General features: G+C 40.1%; 1 protein-coding gene across 1 annotated transcript; it reads right to left on the bottom strand.

The window, feature by feature from the left end:
- Positions 1–1,631: 1,631 nt before the first annotated feature.
- On the bottom strand, positions 1,632–22,020 carry COCH (cochlin). Its single transcript, XM_061463444.1, has 11 exons — positions 21,904–22,020; positions 21,779–21,823; positions 16,613–16,769; positions 9,341–9,474; positions 8,150–8,212; positions 7,244–7,288; positions 7,013–7,160; positions 6,313–6,416; positions 4,692–4,918; positions 2,932–3,448; positions 1,632–2,207 (listed from the first exon to the last, which is right to left on the bottom strand). The coding sequence occupies exons 1-11, from the start codon at positions 21,926–21,928 to the stop codon at positions 2,032–2,034; spliced, it is 1,641 nt and encodes a 546-aa protein (XP_061319428.1). The 5' UTR covers positions 21,929–22,020; the 3' UTR covers positions 1,632–2,031.
- Between the last annotated feature and the right edge of the window lie 2,513 nt (positions 22,021–24,533).

The raw sequence follows: 24,533 nt of genomic DNA, 5'->3' as shown, positions 1-24,533 counted from the left end.
AATATTTGGACATTTAGCTCTATGGGTTTCAAAGATCCAGACCCGTTTTTGTCTTGATGGATGAATGACATAAGTTAAAAACTGCCCCCTTCTTCGCAATAGTAAAAATGAAGTGGAAGCAAAAATGTGATTCTACTAGCTGGCATGTGATTTATATTCAGAAGAGTGAACTAGCATCATAGCTAGCATGAAGTGACTAAAACCTTGATATTGACTCACTCAAGATTTTGTATAAATAGTATCCTTGCTGTTTGAGGATGATTTAGGATTTTTTCTTTTGCAAATTGGGATTTAAGATAATGCAGGCTGTTAGGCAGCATCAGATGCAACCTACTCAAGCTATACTCCATGAGGTTCATCACAAAAGCTTTTATATTATAGGATATTAAAACAGATAGCAACAGTCCCAGTTTTTCTTGCCATATATATTTCTATTAAAAGTTTATAAACTAAATGAATTAAACCTCTGCACAAGTGCAAAAGTGATTTTGCATATGAATTTATACAGCAACAGCAAAATAATCATATCTATAAACACATAACAAAATTAAAGATAACAACTAATAGAAAAATACAAGGCATCATTGCCATTCATGTTTAGTGTAATATATAGCCAGTTATAAGTTATTAAAAAATGCACAACAAAATCCTGATGAGTACAATCCCTTCTGTGACACTCCATAGCTACTATGAATTTTACAATCAATAGCAGAGGGGAAGGAAAAAAAAGGAAATCTTAGACTGATAGTGGAAAATAGAACAGCACTTTCCTTATGTATTCTATTCGTACAAACCCCTTTCTTTTCTAAAGAATACTTGGAGTATGTTATTCACACCAGGAATCTGGAATAGCATGGTGAATATTGCATCATTTTAACCATACACCAGTAGGTATAAATATATCAACACATTACTAGGTATGTAATCAAATTAAAGCCTTTTTTCAAGAAAACTATTCTTTCATCTTCAGAGAACCTTACACATCTTTAAAGATGTTTTTATTAGCATTAGAAAACTGTTATCTGTGAGCTACTGAATCCCACTTACATGTCTGCTTATTTTTTTCTTTACTTACACTGTCATATGATATAAATCAGGTTTCAAGGTCTGAGATGGCTTTGGACTTGAATATGAATGCTTTCAGTTCCCAGTGTGTGGTCTAGTTTAATCTCTTTGCCCAAGACTCTTACCTCTGTTTAATCAGTAACAACTTCATAAAATCAAGACAGTAGACAGGAAAAAAAATCTGGTTATCAGATATATTAGGAATATTGCTGTTCACTTCAGTGGTGTAGGCAGGAGTAGTATCAGCTAATATGCCAGGACCCAGATTCTCCCAAAAAAACTACTGTGCCTTAAATACCTTTCAAAATCTATGCCAAAAGAACCAAACAAGATCAATCTGTGGGTCTTTTGATGTCTTTTGATGTAAACTTTGCCAACCAGATGGCAGCATCGTTCACAATAGCAAAACCTCAACTAGTGAAAAATAGACTGTTTAGCTACAATCTGTCATATCTTCTCCTGTCATATCTTTTCCTAAACTGCCTGGCAATAATGGATGTTGTGCAACTGAAGTACTTCACCCTGTCAGCAGAACTCCTTGAAAAGATACAGAAACTACAAAATGCTTATAGATGATAGTACTATGTATTTAAAACTGTATTATTTTTAACTCATAAGAAGACATCTAGCAAGTGACAGCAAACATGTCAGAGCTGTATTATTCCTCTGCTTATATCTGATAGCCTTAAGTGCATGATACGCATAGCTTTGAATTTGGGGATACTACATATGTATTGAAAATAATAACTGTTGATAACTGTTGGCCAAATTCTGCATTTCAGTATCAAGTACAACTTCTAACAACCTCACATAAATACTTGACTGACTCAAACACAGAAATAAAAGTAGCCTTTCTTCTTCCCTTGCATTATGATAGTATATATAAGAATAAAACATCTGTACTTGAGAGGGACTATTTCAATTTCATGATTTTTGGTTTCAAACTACCAACAGCGGATTTTTGCTTCATTGTTTAGAGTCCAAAAAATCTTTACAGATGCCTCTAATAATATCAGGAACCAACTGCTCCAATCCTGTGAACTCCCTAGTGAAGAAAGTATGAGATTCTCTTGGTTCAGAAGCCATGTCTTTCAGATCATCCAGAGGTGCCCAGGCAACACCAACAGAGAACACAGTTATTCCTACAATAAGGAAACCAAAATTATTAAGAACATTCTGCCTATGGATACAAGAACAGCCATTTCTACATCCATGAATTAATGTGGATTGGAAAAACAGTTTCAATACCTGCAATCAGACAATATCTCAGTCTGTCAAAGACTATTAGAAATATGAGGAATTAGAAGATTTCTTTCAGTGAAAATTCTGAAGGAAATACAGGGTGTCTCAAGCACTAGTGTCTTAGTTGTTTCTGTAGTGACACACATGAATGTGGCAGTTACTAAGTCTTGAAACACAGGTAACACTCTAAAATGATTTTGAAAATAAATTTGGATTGTTTGTGTATGCTCAGTGCTTTCAAGCATCAGCAGTCAGTAAGGTTTTTGGCCAAAACTGCTTATTTCTTTCCTAGATAATGATGGAGAGTAAGCATCATGCTGTATTGGGTCATGACACTGACTGGAGCTTCACTATCTGGCTTTTTTGTCTACTAATTTCTCTCCTGTTTAGGGAAATTAATCTGGGTGTATGTTTTTCATACCTGGCTACTCACACCTGGCTCCACGGAATTGGGAGCTTTCTTCATCCTAACAGAAAACAGTTCCTTAGGGCTTGCATTTTGCTGAATTAAAAACAGGTATGATACTTAAAGTTTGCAAATACAGTCCCAGTCAGTAAAGTCTTTACAACACAGCAGAAATAGAATGAATCAACTTCCACCACTTTTAAGTATACATCATTTACCTGCTTTTTGTGCAGCAGCAGCAGGTCCTCTAACATCATCGTAAGACTGACCATCAGTCAAAACAAAGAGGAAGTTTTTGTTAGCACCATCTTTCACTGGCCCAAACACATTTCTGGTTGTGAAAGTAATGGCATCACCAGTAGCAGTGCCACCACTCATGTAGCGAATGTTGCGAATAGCAGAGAGGACCTCTTCTTTTGTGTTGTAGTCTGTGAAGCTGAACTCAGTACGCTGATCGTATGTGAACTGCACAGCTGCAATCTTGGAACCTATGTCAGAGATCTCAAAAGCCTTTGCAATGTTGCTGATGAATTCAAGCACAAGGCGGAAGTTGTTGTCTCCCACACTGCTGGAACCATCAATCAAGAAAGCAATGTTGACGGAGTTGTAGCATGTCTTGCTACAGAACATCTGCTCATGTGAACACAGCTTTTGGACAAGAGGTTTTACGTATTTGGTAGTACCAAACCAGGTGGGCATTTGGTAAGAAAAGAAGCCATTTTTTCGACAGACAGCCTGTTTGAAAACAAGAAGTCAGCAGGTGAATACTGACACAGCAGCTGAATGGATGATAATCAGACACCTGCATGATTTTCTTTCAAAGGAAGGCTAGAAATGGAACCTGATGGTGAGAATTTGGAATCGGGTTTTGCTCATTTGTTTTTAAAGAAATTGAGGACAAACATCCGCAGTTGAAGTCTGAAACCTGTAATGTGTCATAAACACAGACGTACAGTTGGGTAGAAATATAGCTCTAAGTCATTCAAAGTACAATTTCTTTCTCCCTGGCTTCCATAAGATGCATGTAAAATCCAAGGTAGTTGAGAAAGGGGTTAAATTTTAAATCAGCTCTCCAAGGAGATAACTAATCAAGCTAAGATCAAAATGCAGAAGGGGAGGGTAGGCCTCAGCCATGTAAGCTCATGTCTTTTTGTGCCTATAAGTATGTAAGGGTTGGACCTGCTTGTAATACACTGGGATCAGCAGCAAGCTGTTTTGTGCCTAGAAGCAGCAGAGCTGTAGTGCTTCATTCTGTTCATTCCCTGAGTTATGAAATTTCCACTGGAAAACTAGACATCTAAAAGCTCCCTGTGGAAAATGAGAGGTTCTCTCACTGGAGAGTAGTAAGTAAAGACCTAGAGATTAGAAAGCTCACATGGGAGTATGTGATCTGTGTGTGAATTCCTGCTCTAAGTTACACAGAATAAGATCCAAAACTCTTCATCCAAAACTAATATCTTCCACATGAACTTGCTCATTTGCTTGTTTTTTGTTATTTCCTGTCCTCACTGTAATGAAAGTAAGTAAACAATTATCCATAGAAAGATACGCCTCCCTGGCTGCTGTTTCAGGACAGGAGATGTATCTGCATATCATTGCTTTGACACATTTAACAATATCTACCTGAGATAGGGGAATCTCCTACACTGAGAATCTCCATGTAATTACAAACTCCAGGAGCTACAACTTGGCCAAGACTGAAGTAGGGAACACTGGTACCTTTGTGTAGACCCTTAGCAGGAAAAAAAACAGTGTTTCTTTAACCTCCCTTAACGCTATTCTTTTAAATCACTTATTAGCAGGCATAATTACATTGGTTGTTTTGAGATAATATTTTACATATATACACACACACAAAAAATATCTTTACTTAAAGAAGTTCTTATAATGTTAATTAGTTCATTAGAATTTTAGTGTGAAGTAAATTCTCCAGAATTACACCCATGACAGAAAAACAAATAATGGTAATCTCTCTTACTTTGTCAACAAAACCAATGTCTTGCACCATTCCCAGCTCCTCTGTTGTGGGCTTTGCTACAGATACAATGAACACGTTGACTCCAAATTCTCTGGCCACTATCCCAGCTTCTTCTAGATCATCTGATGGCCAGCCATCTAGAAACACTACAATGATCTTGGGAATTCCTTTGCGTGCTCCATTTTCCAAAGAGAAGAATTTCTGAGCTGTGTGCTTCAAAGCTTTCCCTAGTTTTGAACAGGAAAACAATATAAAGAAATAATGCATACCATAATGGTGCAATTTGGTTTCCTATATGAAACTGTGAGGGATTTCTGTTATGACTGCAGGTCTAACCCATTGTAAAAGTGAAAAAGTGTCCCAGGAGACTTGATAGTGACACTTGAGCAATCTGTAAGTTAAAAAACCAAAACAACTCAAAATCATAGACTCATAGAACAGTTAGGGTTAGAGAGGACCTTAAGATCATCTAGTTCCAACCCCCCTGCCATGGGCAGGGAGATGTTCACACTAGAGCATGTCACCCAAGGCTCTGTTCAGCCTGGCCTTGAACACTGCAGGGATGGAACATTTACCACTTCTTTGGGCAACCTGTTCCAATGCCTCACCACCCTCACAGTATAGAGCTTCTTCCTTATATCCAACCTGAACTTCCCCTGTTTAAGTTTGAACCCATTACCCCTTATCCTATCGCTACAGTTCCTGATGATGAGTCCCTCCACAGCATCCCTATAGGCCCTCTTCAGATACTGGAAGGCTGCTATGAGGTCTCCATGCAGCCTTCTCTTCTCCAGGCTGAACAGCCCCAACTTTCTCAGCCTATCTTCATATGGGAGGTGCTCCAGCACCTGATCATCCTCATGGCCCTCCTCTGGACTTGTTCCAACAGTTCCACGTTCTTTTTATGTTAAGGACACCAGAACTGCACACAATACTCCAAGTGAGATCTCACAAAAGCAGAGCAGAGGGGCAGGATCACCTCCTTTGACCTGCTGATCACGCTGTTTTTGATGCACCCCAGTAAAACAACACCAAAACCAAACCACCCACAAGAAATGATCAGATAAAGCTAAGGAAGAAGTCACTGACATTTTTTCGCCCACAGGTCTAGATTTGTACTAAGATGCAGATATATTCGTGCCTGCAAAATAGATTGGAAGGAAGAAAGTTGAGGAGCTACCTAAATTTAGCTTGTGAAATGCAATGTATTGGGAATGCTCAGTTGTCCTCATTTGGCAAACATCTCTTCACAGCCACTTATTCCAAATTTATTCTAACTCTTTAATTACCCACTCAACAAGAAAGAAATGCTAAGTCTTTTAGAAATGAAACTGTCTCAAGTTACCACCCTATTATTAGTGGAAGTTGATTTTAACACCATGAAGTGATATTTGTATATCTACTCTAATAAAATTTAGTAATAAGCAACCCTAGCTTCTGGAAAGGAAGTGTAAGATGTGGCAATGTTCTAGTGGAAAACCACGGAATCCGAGTATGGCATTTAAAACACTTCCTTACCTAAACTGAGTTATAGGAACTTCAGTATATACATACATATATATAAATACATTAAAAAGTATGTAAAGAAGTCATTTCTATTTGCATGGAAGTATGTAATCACCTGTATTAGAATTGCCTCCTCTGAACCCCAATTCCTTTATGGCAAACAAAACTTCTTTTGCAGCAGTGAAGTTTTTCAGATAGAATTCAATTTTTGGATGTTCACTGTGAAAAAATAAAACTGAGTAATTAAGTGTGTAGTTCACTTTTCATACTGCTATAGCATTAGCAAACTAAAGTAAACTTTGAGTCATTCTGATCTTGGTAATATAAGGTCTTCTCTATATCTTTAATATATCTACTAAAATAGAAGTATGCTCCTCACTTAATTCTCACAGTCCTTAGCAAGATGAATTATTTACCTGGGTGGGTGAATTAAGAACAGGATGATTCTTAGGTTTATCAAGCAGCTGAAAACATTAGGTTGAGAATATATACAGGAAAAAAACTTGAACATGCCAGATGCTAAATGCTAAATGCTCAACATCTTTCTAGTGACTATGAAAGCAAGTCTAGGTAATTAAATTAGAATCAGCCATCTACTGTATAGTTGTCTAAAGGCAGGGGAGAGGAATAGATTTTAATGATGAAAAATGCAATAGAGAAACCTTGTGCTACAGCTCAAGAAAATCTGCTTTCTTTTGCTATTCATCAGCCACTATTGATTGAATACCATTCTGCACAATATATATTGTGATATTGTCTGCAGTGATATTGTCTTATTAATCACTCAGTTATCTTTTGTATAGATCTGTTCTTACCTGGCCTGTACAACTCCGACGTGAGGCCCTTCTGTTCCAATTCCTAACATCACAGCTACTTTTCCAACAAAGTTTTTCTGCAAATTAAATCTACGTTGGCCAATGTTGTAACTTCCATCAACGAGAAATGCAATATCAGCTTTACAGTCTGCGAACATCCAAAATAATTAAATTTACCAACAAATAAGTGTTAGGATTTTGCTTTCAAAAGTTAAATCAGTAGCTTCTTACCTTTGTTTCCAGCCTTTTTATCAAGTGTCTTCTTGGGTTTTTTACCTTCAGTGAAGGAAACAGCGTGGATCATGTAAGAACAAGAAGGTGAATGATCAAAAGTGCTTAGACTCAGACAAATGACAAAATGCTTACACCCCAATATTTACATTGCAATCTATCTTCAGTAGGAATTGTCAATATCAGTTTAAATTTGCACTACTACTGCTTTACTCCTTAGAGCATACTCTTTTTCAAATGAAACAATTTAACCTTCTTTTCTACACCTGCTTAGCTGATTGATTACTGAAATCTAGAAAACTGGGTAGATTGCTGTAGTTCACTATCCCAAGTGCTACCATTTCTCAGCAATCCTAGTGTACAGCATGCAGTTTTAATGCTTTGGAAGCACACCATGACTTAAACTATAAAACAGTCTATTCGCAAACAACATCTCAATTCCAGTATTTATACAACACTAACTTTCATAAAAACTGATCTATCCTTTTAATGCAGTATTGTCTGTGGAGAAATTCACATAACACCTGAATTTTTACTACACAAGTTCTGACAGCACTCAGCCGTTAGGCAGTTCTGTAAGAAACAATGTGAAATCTATGTCTTCTCTGTCACTTAAGAGGAATGAATAACCCATGAGCTCATGAACTCTTTCCTTCCTTTATGCTACCTGTATTACTTTTCCAAATTAATTCAACTTTGGGGTTTTTTTTTTAATTGAAATCAGAATCGATCTCCTCATTTACAAATGATTCCTCTTTTTGCTGGTGAAAGATATACTGCAAGAACAGATATTGTATGTCTTCTTCTTTAGAATTAAATGAATCATATGAAAGATGTCATTCTAGCCAGGGATTCATGCAGTGTAACATATCACGAGAGGCTTCCCTTGTTGAAAAGGCCTTATACCTGTAGAAGGACGTGCTGTTGATACAGATCGTCCAACTGATTCAAGCGCTGTGTTCTTGATACCTGTTCAAATATTGGAAGAATAAATTTACTGTATTTTAATGCATTTAAATGAAATTACAGGTGCTTGAAGAACACTATTTATTTCCAGTAATCTTTCTTCTTCATCCGCTATTAGATACTCTAGGAGTAGTACACAGGCCTAGACAAATCTTTGGTGTAATCCAGTATTGTACTCCTTGTTTTACAGGTAATGAACTTCCCTAAGCTTTTGCATTTGAAACAACAGCAACTTATGAGTAATTACAACATATTTAACTGATGAGAAGTTTTAAGCTGTAGTAGCCATTATTTCTAGCAGATAAACTCAGGACTTGATCTTGAGAAGTGGATTTCACTTACACCCTCACCAAAAGCACCTGTAATTCCAAGTTCTTAACTATTAATATGCAATGCAATGTGTACTAGTATCTCCAGATAGCAGGCTGAATTTTACCCGTGTAAATAATAAGAACACATTAGAGAGACACATTTCCCTAACTTAGAAAAAAATATACAAGAAAACTTCTTTTTTTTGAAGCACAACAACATGTATAATCAGTAGGCTTCTTTATACAATCTGTAACTGGTTTGCAAATGGGCACAGTATCTCAGCTACACAGAGAAAAACTTCTGAAAAGCACATTGTAGCTTCATGACCACATCACATCTAAGTTGGCATTATCCCTTGCCTTGGAAGGTCAACGTTCTTTTTACAGGGAATGCTGCACAAGCTCTTTGAAGTGCCTGACAAGTGCTATTGCCTGCACAAAGGTAGGCAGGGGGAGAGAAAGGATAAAACTATAGCTGGAAGTGGTAGGAGGACAGGACTGCAATAGCAGGATGGAAGCACTGACTTTTATAAACTTAAACTGTCATGGAACTGCACTGTCAACTGCCTACTATCATGTCATTATATTCTAGATAACTGTAATCTATTTTTATGTATTTGCTTCTGCTACAGACTAGCTAGTCTAGCTGAAACAGTATTTTAAGGAAATCATGGGAAAATGAAGATAATTAAAAGTGAAAATTTCTGTTACTACACTTCAGAGAGCATAAACAAATGTGATTACTTACAGGAGCACTGAAAGTTTCCTGTATTTCTGTTAATATTTCAGATAAGTTTGCAAAATAGTGTGATCCACCTACCAGTCACTGAGAAAGACGAAGTCCATCTAGTGAGCACCTGAGACTGGATCCCATTGGCATTTACAGCCGGGTAGTTTTCCTGTCCTGGAAGAGTCTGTACCCTTACAGCTCCTCCTGCACTGGTGATCACCCCCCTGAGATACAAAAATAATTGCTATAAAGCAGACATTTTAATCACAAGAAAATGCAAATTCTAAAGTTCTGGCAGAGTTCAGACTGACACAGAAGAGCAATACTTGACAAACACACCAATTATTGACAATAATAGAATCATAGACTGGTTTAGTTTGGAAGGGCTCTTAAAGATCATCTAGTTGTAATGGCAGGGGGACCTCCCAGTAGACCATGTTGCTCTAAGCCCCATCCAACCTGGCCTTGAACACTGCCAGACAGGCATCAGAACTGTTCAGAACTCTTTATGTGTAACTGAAAGATCAGTTATTATTTTCAGAGGCCAAAATTACATGTTGAGCTTCTCTAAGAGGGAGTAAACTCTTGATTATTTTTAATACTTGGTCAAGTACTGTGGGAGACAAAGAACCATTTCAAGACTATTTAAACACAGCAATGTGCACCTTTGTGTTCATTTTTCTTATCCATTTGGCTTTCTGCTGGAAAAGAGGTCCCAGTCTAATCTGCTTTAAGACATTGTGAAAGTAGAATAATCAAGACCAGAGTTTAGAAAGCCTTGCATATATTTTGGGTAATACGAGCCCTGGATATACGTGGCAAAGGCAGCTTCCACATAAATCTCCTTGTGGACTGCTGCTGAAATACAGTCCTCCTTTGTGATACATACCTCCAAATGTGATTTGCATTTCTGAATGGAGCCATGGTTTTATTTATATATATATATATATATATTTCTTGAAACTTGAAAGATTATGATAGTAGTTTCAAAATATACAGATATTTTCTCATCTAGGAACACTGTGTATAGTATATAGACAGAGGAGCTTCAGTTAAGTTACCCTAGATGAGTTTAAAAACAGATTATGAAGTTGGTGAACACAAACAGCACTCTGCAGCTTTTTTAAAAAACTGTGAGAGAAAAATCAGACCAGAGCCGCTAACTGGTTATTTTTAAATGACAGGAAAATTCAGTAAGTCAAGATCATCTTCAGGGAAAATAACACATTAATATATTTAAAGTACTTCAACCTAATTAGAGCATAGTTTTCTTCTCCAGTACCTGGTTCTTTTTGGCATTCAAGCCTTCACTAGTGTCTCAGTCTTAATACATCCCTGGTAGTGTTCATGACCAGATTGGACGAGGCCTTGGATGATATGGTTTAGCGTGAGGTGTCCCTGCCCATGGCATGGGGGTTCGAACTAGATGGTCTTAAGGTCCTTTCCAACCCTAACTATTAATGATTCTATGAAATGTGCCAGAAATAGAATATATGTAATTGGAACAGTTTCTAGTTTAAATTTATATTTGCTACTTTGGGTTTGTATCAGCAAACCTAGTCTATGCCCAAGTTAGCTCACACAAAGAGCTCAATATCTCTTCCCACTTCCTTTGTTGTGGATTCACAACTTTGAACCCTGACTGAATTAAGACTCAAGACAGTTTAACATAAGAATTATTCCTGGAAGCAATAATTTTAGCTTATTTTCAATACAGTGTAACCAATTTTGTCTATCTTATTCTATTTGTCTATTGGTCTCTTCATTTTGATTAATCATTCCATGAAAAAAAAAAAATATCTGAATAGTCTTCACTGAATCTGGAAGCTTTCCACTGAAACTGAAGTGGATTTATTTTCTCCTTGTCCATGTATAGAAAACATTTGATTTTGCTTTTCATCACAAGTCAGAAATCTCTAGACTGCCTTTGGATGATACACCATTTCCATGTAACAGCTCTGCTATTTTAACGCAGGTGGGGGGATGATACTAGATGTGAATGTAACATGATCTATAGCTTTATTATTCCTATAGCTTTATTATTTCTCTTCCTTGCCATTTTTTTTCCTGTAGGTAAACTGTTTAAGCCATCTTTTACAGTCAGGTCAGTTTTACTTGTGATGTTTCTTCCAGCAAATTTACTCACAGTGCATCTGATAAAATGGAATAAACCATATTGCCAGTCTGCTTTTGTATTCTGGATCAGATTGACAAATTCCATTCTGCAATCCTTTATGACTGATTTTAAAGCGAGATTCATCCTGTGTAAATCCAAAGTGGTATTTAAAGAGTGAAGAGGTGCCTATGCACTTCTTGAGTGATTTATATCATTACAATCTGCTTCAAGTTCTTTGCTCCTGTGTGACTGACTTGCATGCCATGGCTGTTTTGATTAAACTGGAACTCTGCAGATTTTTCAGGAACAGCTTTCACTTCCTTGCTATGTTTAATGCTGCTGCCAGCACTGCTTCACAGCAACTTTATACAAAGCTGTCAGTCCATTCTCTTGCCTAGCTTCACTGTTAATAACAAACTGTTACTTATAACTAAATGGTAATTTTCACTCAAGAACGCATACAAATTAAACAGAAAAGCAGATACACATGGAAGCAATCCTGTACCTTACCGCACTATAGCTCATGGAAGAAAGCGTATAGGCAAAGGTCAGCAGAAGATATCCCATGAAATACAGGAATTTAATCTAAAACAGACTTAAAAGTATGTATTGAGGTAAGTGAGCAGAGGGGATTGAAGCTTTAGAGCTTCATGTACCTCCTCAAAATAAGTGCAAGAACTGTTTATCTGCTCTCTCAGAGAAAGAGATGCAGGGCTGGCCTGCTCTTTTTGAAGGAGCCTGCACATCAAAACTGATGTCTACACCACAAAGAGACTCTTCAGCCATGGGAGATGATCCTTATAGATGTAACTGAAGTCACTAATCTTAGATACAGCAGTAGAAAGCTGGAATACCATCCCCTGGCTAAAAGAAAGAGGAAACACAAGGTATTTCATCTGCTGAAAACCTTTTTCCTCTGGGTAAATTTTTCATTGGTATGTTTTTATGCTAATTATATGCATCATATATGTCTATAGGTAGGCTATCTACTTTATCAGCAGAAGAGAGAGAGCAGAAAGATGAAGGCCTGCCTTGCTATCCAAGAGCATCGTTTTGACCCGAGTTCCTGTTCCCATTGCTAACAGAGAGCATCTGGCACTTCCTATAGGGTCCTTGGATGAAAACAGCTGTCCTTGCAGCCTTCAGACAAGACAGCTGAATTACCTGGATTCCCATCTTTCCTTCCTATCAGCAGCTACATCAAAATCCTTCCACATTTTCTACCTTTCTCCATTACTCCAAGACACATCCTTCTCTTCTCCAAACTACAATCTCCTGCTGCTGCCTGTTTGCCTTCAGCCACTGACACAGAGCTGCTCAGGGTTTCATGCCAGCACCCTCCGCCTCCCTATGCTATGCTCTTTCTTTCTCCTCTGGACCTCTATTGCTTTGGGCAGGAAAGAAGGCTCAGCAGCAGAAGCAGGCGCTATACTCCCAGAAGATATACAGCTCAGAAATCCCTCTGGCCAGACAACCTTTTTGTAAATATTCTTCTAGTAAATGCTAGGGCAGCTCAGGGACATCCATGCTTGAGGTGATTTTGTGGCCAGCTTGGCAATACCAGAATATACTTTCATTATACCAGAATTCTGGGCCCCCAATGTTTAATGGTTCCATCCTGTGGTTAGTTAGGGAGGTTCTGAAAAAAATTTACATGCCTATTTAGCATCAAAACCCTATCACATTGGCTCAGTCTCTATTTAGTGGAATTGGCACTAGCAAAGAACTGCAAAAGCTGAGAACCTAGTTCTTCATTTCACCTTCCAATTACTAATCCAATTAATCACTCAGATTTAACTCAGTTCTTCATGCCTACATAGTGTCAGCCTTGTAGGAGGCTCTCCATTCTTCCCCAACAAATAAATCTTTTATTCTTCTGCCCAGAAAAAGAACAATATTAAATAAATATTCTGTTTCCTGAGAGTAATTACACATAAAATAAGGAGAGAAAAAGCCAAATACAACAAACTAAAACAGGCAGAGACCATATTCATCTGTAGAATACAAAACATTCATAGCTGAATTCTGCTAAATTCTTTACATGCATTGTATAGTAATTATTGTGTTAATAATTGCCTTACAGTAATGGAACTGCTCATGGGAATAAGCATTATTTGGTTTATATAAAATTAAGGAATCAGGCCTCAATTTCGACCTGGCATACAAACTGAAGTGTATGCAAAGGGGGGAGCCAAGGCATGCTCACATAGTCATTCCCAGTGTTAAAAAAAAAAATAAAAAAAGAAATAAAGAGATAATCACTGCTCCCAAGACTGATGCTGCTGGAAATAGTGAGCAGTTGCCTGACTGTGCTTTCTATAATAGCCACAGTCATTGTAATGGTGTAAGCTTGTCATTCAGCCATGCTTAAAGTATAGTTATGTTGTACTCACTATGCAAGGTGATGTAGGGAATACCTAGTCTGAAACATGATGTGATTGTTTCACTTATTTGGAAGAAATTCACAAAATTCTCAAAGTGCATATCTAATTACATTATGGTAACAGCAAATTATGGTGATTACCCATTAGTAATATCTTCTTCAAATTACTTTGACAGCAATATGGAGTTTAGCCATTGCAACAGAGAGCAAGAAGGAACAAGTACTTTGTATGTTTTTGTTGGACTTTACAGTCTGCACTGAAATTAGCTGAGAACTAAAAATCTATTGCCTCTCCTCCATTCATCAATCCTTTTTTACCACGGATAGCATTTATGGCTGCTAACAGTTGCAGCAAAACCAAAATATTCTCAGTTAGTAAATCTAGTTCCAAGTATGAAAGGCCAACAGGACTAACATCTCCCAACTCAAAAGTAGTCTTCAAAACAGCAGTTCTCCTAAATAGAATATTTTCACCTATATTCTTGCTTTTTCAAAACAGTTTACACACTGTCATATTCATAATGCTTGAACACTGTTAATTTACATCCTTACTGGAAGACACAGATTAGAAGGGGGAATATATTTCAACCCCTTCAGTGCTATTAGAGCTCTCATTGTTCTCACAGTGTCTGTGGAGACAGATTATTAGATGCAGGTTTTACAAACAGGGTGCATATTTCACAAGTAGTATAACTCGTATAAATACTTACTATGGAAAAATATAGGTTTTTTTTCTATACTCCTATGCTTCTGGGCTGGAGAACAGTAATACACATATAGCTTGTAAGATACAGACTTCAGTGAAAAGTGATGTATAAATGTCTGTGCTTTATTACCTAAGGGAAGACTGCAAAACTAGAAAAGAAATCTGCATCTTCCATTTCTTGTACCTCCCCCTTTTGTAAAAGTGTTCCGCAGCTGTGACAGAACTGATCCCCCCCAGCTTTGTTGCTGGGACCTCTAACAGTCACAGTCACCACTAGCACGGGAGGCTCAAAACTAACTCTCAAGTCTTTAAACCCCTTTCAAAAAAGGTCTTGAAAGCAAGAGCCTTCCCCCCCCCCTCCCCCTTTTTACATAAAGACATCTTTGGCAACCAGTAAAGAAATGGAATGTTAAAATAAATGGCTACATCAGTAAATACAAACACTGTCTTAGGAAAAAAAAAAAAAAGACAGTGGGAAGAAATCTCAGTTTTCCTAGATAACCTTAACAAAAACCACACACACATACACATTCCTCTAATTTGATCCAGACATTCTTTCACAAGCTTTCTGTAAATACTTAAGCTAGGAAAATTGAAGAACTGAGATTTAATTTTTTTTAAATACACATGAAGACACTCAGAGCACACTAAATAGGGCATTCATTCTTTTTACAGAATGATCAAAAAGAAGCCTGTTTTAGCAATAAAACACACATGAAGACATGCAACTATCTTTCAAACTAACTCTTAAGCTTTAAAAACAAATACACACAGATCCACACAATCCCTTCCAAGTCCTTTCTAACTGCCCCTATAGTACCTCAGCTCTTACTCTCCTTTACAATATTCAGGAAGTCCCAAAGTTTCTACTCAAAACCCCTGATTAAATCCAATTTTTAAACACAGATTATTTTAGTTTATTTTGAAGTTTAAATACTGTTAACAATAGCCAGAATTTTGAAAATCTTGTTAAAAGTTAGAGGATTTAAACTGACACTTTAAATAAGTTTCTGAATAGTCTCTGTCCTTATTGTTAGACTTTTCTTCATGTCTAATCAAAATGACTGTTCCTAGATTGTCAGTCCTATTTTAAGAGTCATAACACCTTACAAAGTTTTGAATCTACTTTGTGGTAGGAAGCATATTGTGAAAAGTCTAAGTGAACAAATACGTTGTACAGCCAATTAATAGATGAAGCTAAAAATCCTTCTTTAATAAACAAAAATCTTTCTCAAAGTCTTAAAGTCTAAAAATCCCTGTAGGCTGATAGTCAGGATTTAGTTCGGCTTCCACAGACAACTGAAATAGGTATCTCACTATCTGGTTTTGCCCAACATTTCCTCATTAAAAATTGATTTGTGAGAATTTTTCTTGCAAGTAAGTAATTAAAATTTTGCCCTTCCTCAAAACCAAAAAAACAATAACCCCCCCCAACAAAAAAACAACCAACCCCCAAAACCCCACAGATAACCTCAAAAAGAGATCTGCCAACCTGTTTTCCTTTCCCTCTGTAATTACAACTAAAAACTTAAACTAAGAAAAATAACCTGGTAACATCTGTTTAACATGGGTTATCAGGATATTTTTCTTAGTCTAAGTTTTCAGTTGATACAGAAGATAATTCAGCCAGATACTGGTCTCATTAAGAGATCATTAATTAAACTAACACCCAGCAAGCAACTGTCAGAAGAGAAACACTAACATAAAAAAAACATAACACTGATTAAAAGCAATCATTCAGCCAAATCACAGGTAGGTCTGTTTGCACAGGAGCTTAAACCAATTTCAATCATTTCAGGAAAAAGGTCATGTAAATGAAAGTCTGAAAGCAAATCTGCTTTTATTCTCCAGTTAGTTACTATTTACACTGTAGTTCCCCATGTCTATGGATGACATGTAAGTAATCTTACGGAGAAAGTTAAAGTGGTTTTAGGGAATAGTTAAACACAACTTGGGTACCCAGGACACTTGCAAGCTGCCCAACCATTCTCTTCTTCTGTGTTCTCTTTTCTCCTAATGATGTTTCTATTGATTGAATAGGACTCCTGAAGTCCAAAAAGATCTTTGTTATGATGGCATCAAACAGTTAAGGTTTAAAAAGTGTAGCAAGAGTAAATGAACTTGCTTAACACATTGATTAGCAGTCATCTGACTTACCTGTGTATGGCAGCCCCACAGATACTGGAAAGAGAAGCATAAACTCCATTCCCAAAGACATAAAATTGCCACAGAGGACAGTTTGCTGGGCAAATGACATCTTCTACCTGCTTTCTAAGGTCGAGTCCTCTTGTAAAGCACGTGATAGCGGTGGGAGCTAAAGAAAAAATAAGAACCTGTGACCTGAAAATCTTTAGGGTTTGTTTTAGGTTTGGGGTTTTTCTTTCTGTGGGTTTTTCTTTTTTGTGGGTGTTACTTTTTTTTTTAATTTCTCTACAGTTTCTAAGCTGTGTCTGTAAAGACATCTTTGGAGCATACAAATGTACAGTTATGACAAGGAAGAACACACTTTTAGATTATTTATGGGTAAGAAGTGTCAGAAAAAGGTGGGAAGGGCAAACAAAACAAGCAAACAACACAAACCCAGCATTAAAACAATATCCAAGGAATACTACAGGGGGAACAATTCACATCTGTAAGCTCACTGCAGAGACAGAAGGGCAAGAGAAAGACCCCCAAGACTGGAGGAGAGCATTCAGCTGGTCTGATATCAGAGCAGGTCAGGGTTTTGACTTAGATCAACATCGACTCAGCATTGGAAGTTCAACCCATGGCTGGATATTTATTCTGAGCCTCCTAAGAGCGTATCTTGCCCTTGCTGAGCACTAGAAGGTGCAAGAACCTTTTCTATATGCATCCAGAACATTATTTTTCCACAATATTAAGATGAAAGCTGGCAGAGGCCAGCCAATGTATTTGTACATACCCCACAGTATTACATACCAAGGAGAGTATGTTTCAGGGATCTGACCCTCACCTGCTTCCCTGCCCACTCTTTCCACTCTTACCAAGGGTATTTACTGACCCAACATAAGCTGCTTGTACTTCAAAGTATTTGGAGCATATGCTGTTCCCCATCAGCAGATGGATGTGATCATACCTCCTGCTAATCTCAACAACTTTGGAACTGAAAAGCTGAGCAGTTGCAGCCAGAGGTGCACAGAAAAGTGTGTCTGATCATTCTAGCTGCATAAATCAGATATATGTGTTGACATCCATGCAGTTTTAGTCTTCAGTATATGTAATCCTCATTAACGCTATACTGAAATTATGTTAACCCACCTAATCATGTCTTCTTGAAAAATCTTTGTTGCTATTTGTCAGGACAAATACATGCCTTGAATATGTCTATCTAGCCCAGAGTAAGAAAAAACAAAACAAAAACCACAACACCACAAAAACCACAAAACAAAGCAGTAAATACTTCTTCATTTTCCCTTCTCAAGATACTAAAAGCTGTCTACCTAAAAAAACACTGTAGAGTGACTTAGTCTGATTCTCTAGTATCCAAGAAAAAAAAAAGTTTCTTCCAAGACTTAGTCTTACGTACTCACTTCCTTTCCATATTTAGTCCTACACATTTGCCTTAAAAACAGAAGTCTGAAAAATGAATCAGAATCACCATGCTTATACATAGGAGTTCTACCTTTTCCTTGTTAAAAGTGCCATATTATTGGTGTTATGCTACAAGAAGTCAATTTACTTTGCTGTTTGAGTCCCCTAATACTTTAATGCAAGTACTACAACTGCACTAGTTATTTAGTGGACAACAATCAAGCAATAACCACCAAATGACAGCTATCAAGACTACCAGAATAAAAGAGCAGCTAGGAGCATGGATGTCCTTGGAGAAATCACTGCAATAATCATCACTGGTAATCTCTGCTCTCCCAGTACTGTTTGTGCCATGCATCCTGCAATATTTTTTCCAGCTTCTAAAAGTGCAAGATGCCAGAGGCAGCTCTTATACCTATTATTTCTAATGTACTGAACTTGACTGAATCCCTTCGCAAGCTGTGCATACAAAGACAATAATTAGGTATGTCCAGTTACAAACCATTTATCACTTGGAGATCTGCATTCCTCCCACCACTGGGTACTCAGTAACTAGTCATGTGTCAGGCTAATATTTACATAGCATTGGGGGGTGGGTGGGGGGGAGACACGGGACACCAACCAAAAAAAAAACAAAAACCCAATAAAACAAAACCTTGCTGCTTTTTCCCTGGATATGAAAATACAAAGGTCCACTGTAGCCCAGCTCATTGGATTTTTATGTACTGATGCCTGCAGACTGTCATGATCCTTGTCTACACCAGGAGAGAGGGGCTTCTGAGGGAAGGACCTAGCTGCTGTTGAAGAGCTGACATACTGTAGCTATGGGCTTTAGCAGTCTACCTCCGTTGGATCAGCACAGAGGTAAAACACATACACTAAAAGCTGTTAGTTAAAAAGCAACAATTTCATTTTGGTTTTCTGTGAGCTATGTTTCTATAACCAAGATTAATATTGGGAATAGTAGGTACAGTATCAAAGTGAGAAGTACTGGGTACCAAAATCAAGACTTATATCAACTATGCAGTGGATTTTGTTCTTTGCTGTTAATGTATCACCAGGTATCAAACACAAAACTAGAAGTAGTCTGCTGCAAACAGAAACTGCCAAAGATTATATATAAAGTAATTGAGATAGAAGACAGAGTCTTAATCACTGTAATTTAAGAATGCAAGCGTATTAGTGGAAGCATTTCTCTGGATATGTATGTGATCCAATATTCTAAGTCCATATATTTTTGGAAGAAGGAAAGATAAGCTTCTGATTTACAGGAAATTACTCAGTCCTTAACTCCTGCCCATTCGGGACTCTGCTGAAGACCAGAGACCTATGTTAAGTGATGTAAATTTAGGCCTTCAGAACTGTGACAAAATGACCATCATCCCATTCTCTCAAGACACACACTCTTTAAGCCCCACAGAAACACACTACATCAGGGTACTCCAGAAAACAAAGGGAAAAAAAAAACCAAACCAAACAAACAAAACCAAAAAACCCATTTCTTCCTGATTTAAGCCATATTTAAGTGTAAGGATGAATGTCTTCTATCACTGTTGACCTAAAAAAAAGAAGAAAAAAAAATAAAGCAAAGTCTCACTTCTCTCCTGAAATATCCATCTGATAACAACACTTTCAATCAGGCCATCAGTTTCCATCTTTTTGGGGACTCATCCCATGTACTCCAATTTGTTCTGAATAGCCGTTTCTTACACCCGCCTATAAGAGTTCTCATTTAATTTTTGACAGGAGTTACTAATTTAAAGACCGTAGAAAAATAAAAGTCAATAGCCAAAAATCAGAGCTTCTCTAATCTTTAAGTTTCCATGCATTGGTTTGGGAAAGCAGAATTTATTTAGGCAAAGGAAAAAAATCCTTATGTACATTATTACAAAAAAAATTAGGGATTCCCAAGAGTAATACAGCTTTACGAGGCACAAAATAGAGAAGTTCATCCTATTATGTTTCTTATTCCTTTTACTATTTAGTATTGTTTCTTTGCAAAACAGGAAGATTCGAATCCTCAAGATAAAAAGGACTTAAAACAAGCGTGCTTTTTGTATCTTATGGAAGGAATATTCACACCAGCCTTATCCATACTAGAAAAAAAACATAAAAACCTCCTAATAGAACTATAGCTGTGTATGTTTTGGAGAACATGATGACAGGTTGCATACTAATTCATGTAATCTTAAGTACATATCTTGATCTAGACAAGAGCAACGGGATTTTAAAAATCTGATTAATTTCAATCTGAGACTTGCCTTTTTCTGATCTACTTACAGTTGCTTACCAGCACATGCCAATGGTCACCCACCCCTAGAGTTTCCTGAACAGTAACCAAAACTGCTGAACTCTACAGTATTTGCATGCCTTTCAGGGGGAGCATAAAGAAAGGTATAAAATCCCTTAAGATCTCCTCACAGTTACAAGCCTGACACAGTAGATTTTTGAGGGAACTAGTGATCTTCCATTACTTTGAACAGCAGAATTTATAAGAATTCCTGCAAGCTCTAGTTCAATAACCAAATGCTGCTGAATTAGGCTTGGAACAATGGTAAGAGACAATATTTCACAGTAACTGTTCACATTTTATATTACAAACACATCCTAGTAGCAATATTCTATTTTGTCAGTATTGCCTTAATGTTATTTTAGCTGGTCCCAGATACCTTCAGATTACAATGGCTTCTTCTTTAACCCTGGGAGGAAGCACCACAGACAACTTTTCCATTCTTTCCTGACAGACTGTTGGCACTTCATCTGTAATGCACCTGTAAAAAAATACGTAAGGGAATTGTGGTTGGAGTAGGTTTTCTACTGGTTGAAGTAGGTTTCTTAGCCACAGCACTCCTGTGACATGTAGCTATTAACAGTTTAGCACAAAAAGACTTTTACAAATGCTTGATTGAACACAAAATGATCAGCAAATCCTACTTCCTAATGACTGTAAAATCCTGAATGGAAAAGCTTAGGGTCACTCACCTTCTGCAGGCCAGGCCTGCAGGTCTGGAAGTGCATCCTTCTGGAGGCTCCTGCCCTCCCTTGGTGCAAGGCTCTGCTTCAAGGGGCAGGCGAACTGCTTGCGGTGCACTATTTCTTCAGCTGCTTCCGGTGGCTCCTGGTTCCCCTGGGGTGCCTCTGGCTCCAGGAGAGCCCGCTCTCGGCAGCAGGGATACAATCCAACAGGGCACAGTGCAACAGACAGCCCCTGCCCTGCCTGGCATTTTAAGTGTGTTCTTTTGCTTTCCAGGTCAAAATAATGGCAGGGCAGCAGGTTTAAAAAGTTTTTAATCAATTCCACAGTTTAAAGTATGTCAGAGATCCTCAGATTGCCAAACACTGCGGGAGTGCCTTTGTATCACACACAAACACACCACCACTCACTCTTGCCGTCAGTGTTCTCCTAGACGGGGAGACTTAGCACCACGGCTCTTCAACCTGTGTCAGGAGGGGCTTTACCCCCGTTTGGGAGCGTTCCCGGACTCCCTCTGTGCCTCTCCCGAGGGCCACCTCCAGAGGAGCCCGACACGGTGGGGCGCGGCCGGAGGCAGCGCTCACGCTCCACAGGGCTCCAGACCGGAGGCGCTGCCGGAGACCCTCCGCGCATCCCGGCGAGGGGCGGCTGCAGCCGGGAACGCTGGCAAACACCGAGCCGGTACCGCGACCTGGCGCCCCAGCGGGCCATCATGTCCCGGCGGGGAGGGACGCGCAGAGACAGTCCGAGAGGGAAAACCCCTTGGGGAGGTTGAGGAAAGAAAGCGGGCAACTCACCCGAGCCGTCGCTCCCGCGAACGGGGCTGAAGAGCAGGAAGGTGCCTGCGAACAGACAGGGAGCTGGTCGGGGCGCTGCTCCGCGCCTTCCCCGCCGGCCCCGAGCCGCCCCCCGGGGTACCCACCGAGGAGAAGGGGGATAAGCCACATGGTGGCGGAGCGCGTCCGGACCCCGGGGCGACCGAGAGCGGAGGCGAGGAGAGCGGCACGGCACGGCACGGCGAAGCCTGCCCACTAGGGAGCCCCACCGCGGATGCCAACCTCTCCGCACTGCCCTGGCCCTTCCGCGGAGCTGCACAACCGACGGCAGCCACCGCGTCCGCTTTAAACCTCTCCCGGGGCGCATGAGCACTGGGGCGGGTTCGGTGGCCGGGGCGGGGGGAAGGAGGGAGCGGGCGCGGGGCTGGGCGGCCCCGGCGCTGGGCAAGGCCCGGCAGGAGCTGCTGGCCCGGTCCGGCCCGGCCCGGCCCGGCCGGGCCCTCCCCTCCCCCGCCGCACCCTCCACCCGGGCGCAGCCCTGGTCCTCCGGAAACGGCACCCCGGGGCTTACTTGGGCATCGGGCAAAGCCGTTAGCCCCTTTGCCCGGGAAACAGGCAGCGGAGGGGCAAGGATATTCCCGTGCCTTTCGCCGTTTGAAGCTCCAGAGCTGCCCCCACGCTCCTCTATCTCCCTTCCACCTACAGCTTTGGAACACCTTGTTTCAGATGTCTTTATTCCAGATACCTTCAGAAATGCGAGTGAGTTGTCAGTTACTTCCCCACAACCTCTGCCGCTTCCTCGGAAATGAATGAAGGGGCAGAGCTATCACCAGCGCGGCTCACTCGGTGCTGGCCCCGTGCGTTAACTGGTTGACTAGTGTGCTGCAAAAGAGAAAACTGGGGCGTTTCAGCCTAATATAACCTTCTAAAGAGATGAAAATCCCTAAAAAGCTGATTGTATCCTTTGTATTTGATCTGAAATGTGAGCGTAAATATTACAGGTACCTACCTTTCATTTAAGCAAAACTTTGCTTAAATGAAATATTAAATGTAAATTACAACTTTGCTTAAATGAAATAGAAACAAACCCCAAAACACCACCCCCGAAACAAAACCAAAAGCAGAGCAAACCAATCAAACAAAATCCTCCCCTGCAGAGCCGGCTTCATTCTCGTAGTTCAATGCTTACACGCAGATGGGGCGTAAAGGATCAGCTGGCACGAGTGTTAAACGGGCAGGTTTCTCATGGACGGGAAGGAAGAGAGGCAGGAGTACCTTTATTCCAACAAATGCTTTAAAATCGTGTTCTGTGCTGGCTGTCAGCATCTGCTGTTTAACTTCTGCTGGGATGGCTGTTCCCAGAAATAAACTTTTAAATCTAAATAAGCTTTAAGAATTCTTAGGAATTGGCACATTTGACGGGGTAGCAAATTAGGTGCGGGCATTGCAGATAGCTCTGGGGAGAGGCAACTGAGCAAGGAGCCTCACTTTCGGGCTTATTTTATTTTACTTATTTAACTGGTTGCATAAAATGCGCATTGTGAAGTATCTATTCATATAATTGAAAATAACTACATTTGAGATCTCTGCCATCTATTCAGAGACATGCCGCCCACTAGAGCGAAATGGGAAGCATGACTGGGTAAGTTATCAATTTCATTTATTTATTTGTTTTAAATTGGAATTTAATTCAAGTGAAGTGCAGAAGCGGTGAGAACACGATACCACCACCTTTGATCGTCTAAGAAACACATTCTTATTCTTCCCACACACAGATAAAGGTGGCGATGCTGCCCTCATGACATGGTCAGCTCCTATCGAAGCATCTCAAATGCGTTATTACTCGAGGCTGCTGGTGCAGATGCTGGCATTTCTCTCAGCTTCTCCGGACCCCTAGAGCTTGGGGAGGAATTACCGTGCTCCCTCCTCCCCAGGGGTTTTCTCTCCCTGGCAGGTCTCTCATCCTTGGCAATGGCAGCTCAAGTCTATCCCTGATCTCGCCTCCCTTGAGGACTCCCGCAGATGCAGACGCTGCTCGGTGCTTTTCAGAGATGGTTCACGCTTTCTGTTGCAGTTCACGACGTTCTCAGAGCTGCGGAGGTTAAGAGAGAGGGGGGCTTGTTTAATTTCTATATTTACGTTAAAAAAGCCGATGCTTTGGTGCAGATGCTTTGGTGCAGATGCTGCCTTGCGGCCCGCAGTGCCGGCGGCTTGTCCGCTCCGGTGCCCTCACTGTAGCATGGGGCGGGATGGGCCCGAGCCGCCCGGTGCAGGCAACCGCCGCGCCCCTGCCGCCGGGCTTCGGGAGGCCAGCAGAGCCGGGGGGCTCCGGCCCGGCGAGCGGAGTCGGTTTGTCCCGGCCCGGGCCCCCTCCTGTCTAGGGGCGGGAGCGAGCTGCGCACCGGAGGAAAGGCTTCTGCACAGGTTCGTGTGCTTCTCCGAGGTGAAACGTCCCGGGAACGTCTTCTTCCCGAGGCTGAAAGGCAGGAGGGCCAGGGAGAGGAGCCCCATTTATGTCGGGAAACACGGGAAATGCCTGAACCGAGAGGGACGCTGGCTGCTGTGTCATGCAGCCCCACAGAAACCTCTCCGTCCTTGGTGTGAAGACAGGCTTTGTGCAAAGATCAGAACGGACAGAAGAAAGTCTAATGAAACTTTCAGCCCTACTCACCACCCGGTGAGTGCCCCGCGCCTTGCAGATCCCTCACTGAAAAAATACACTCACCCATCCCTCACTGCAGTACTCCTTTCCTTCTCTTGCCAATTCTCTTTTCTT

This window comes from Pezoporus flaviventris, unplaced genomic scaffold (genome assembly GCF_033815535.1).
Source record: "Pezoporus flaviventris isolate CSIRO_AGI_PZ_B2104156 unplaced genomic scaffold, CSIRO_AGI_Pfla_v1 ptg000036l, whole genome shotgun sequence".
NCBI classification, from domain to species: domain Eukaryota; kingdom Metazoa; phylum Chordata; class Aves; order Psittaciformes; family Psittacidae; genus Pezoporus; species Pezoporus flaviventris.
This window is presented reverse-complemented; position numbering and strand designations above follow the sequence as displayed.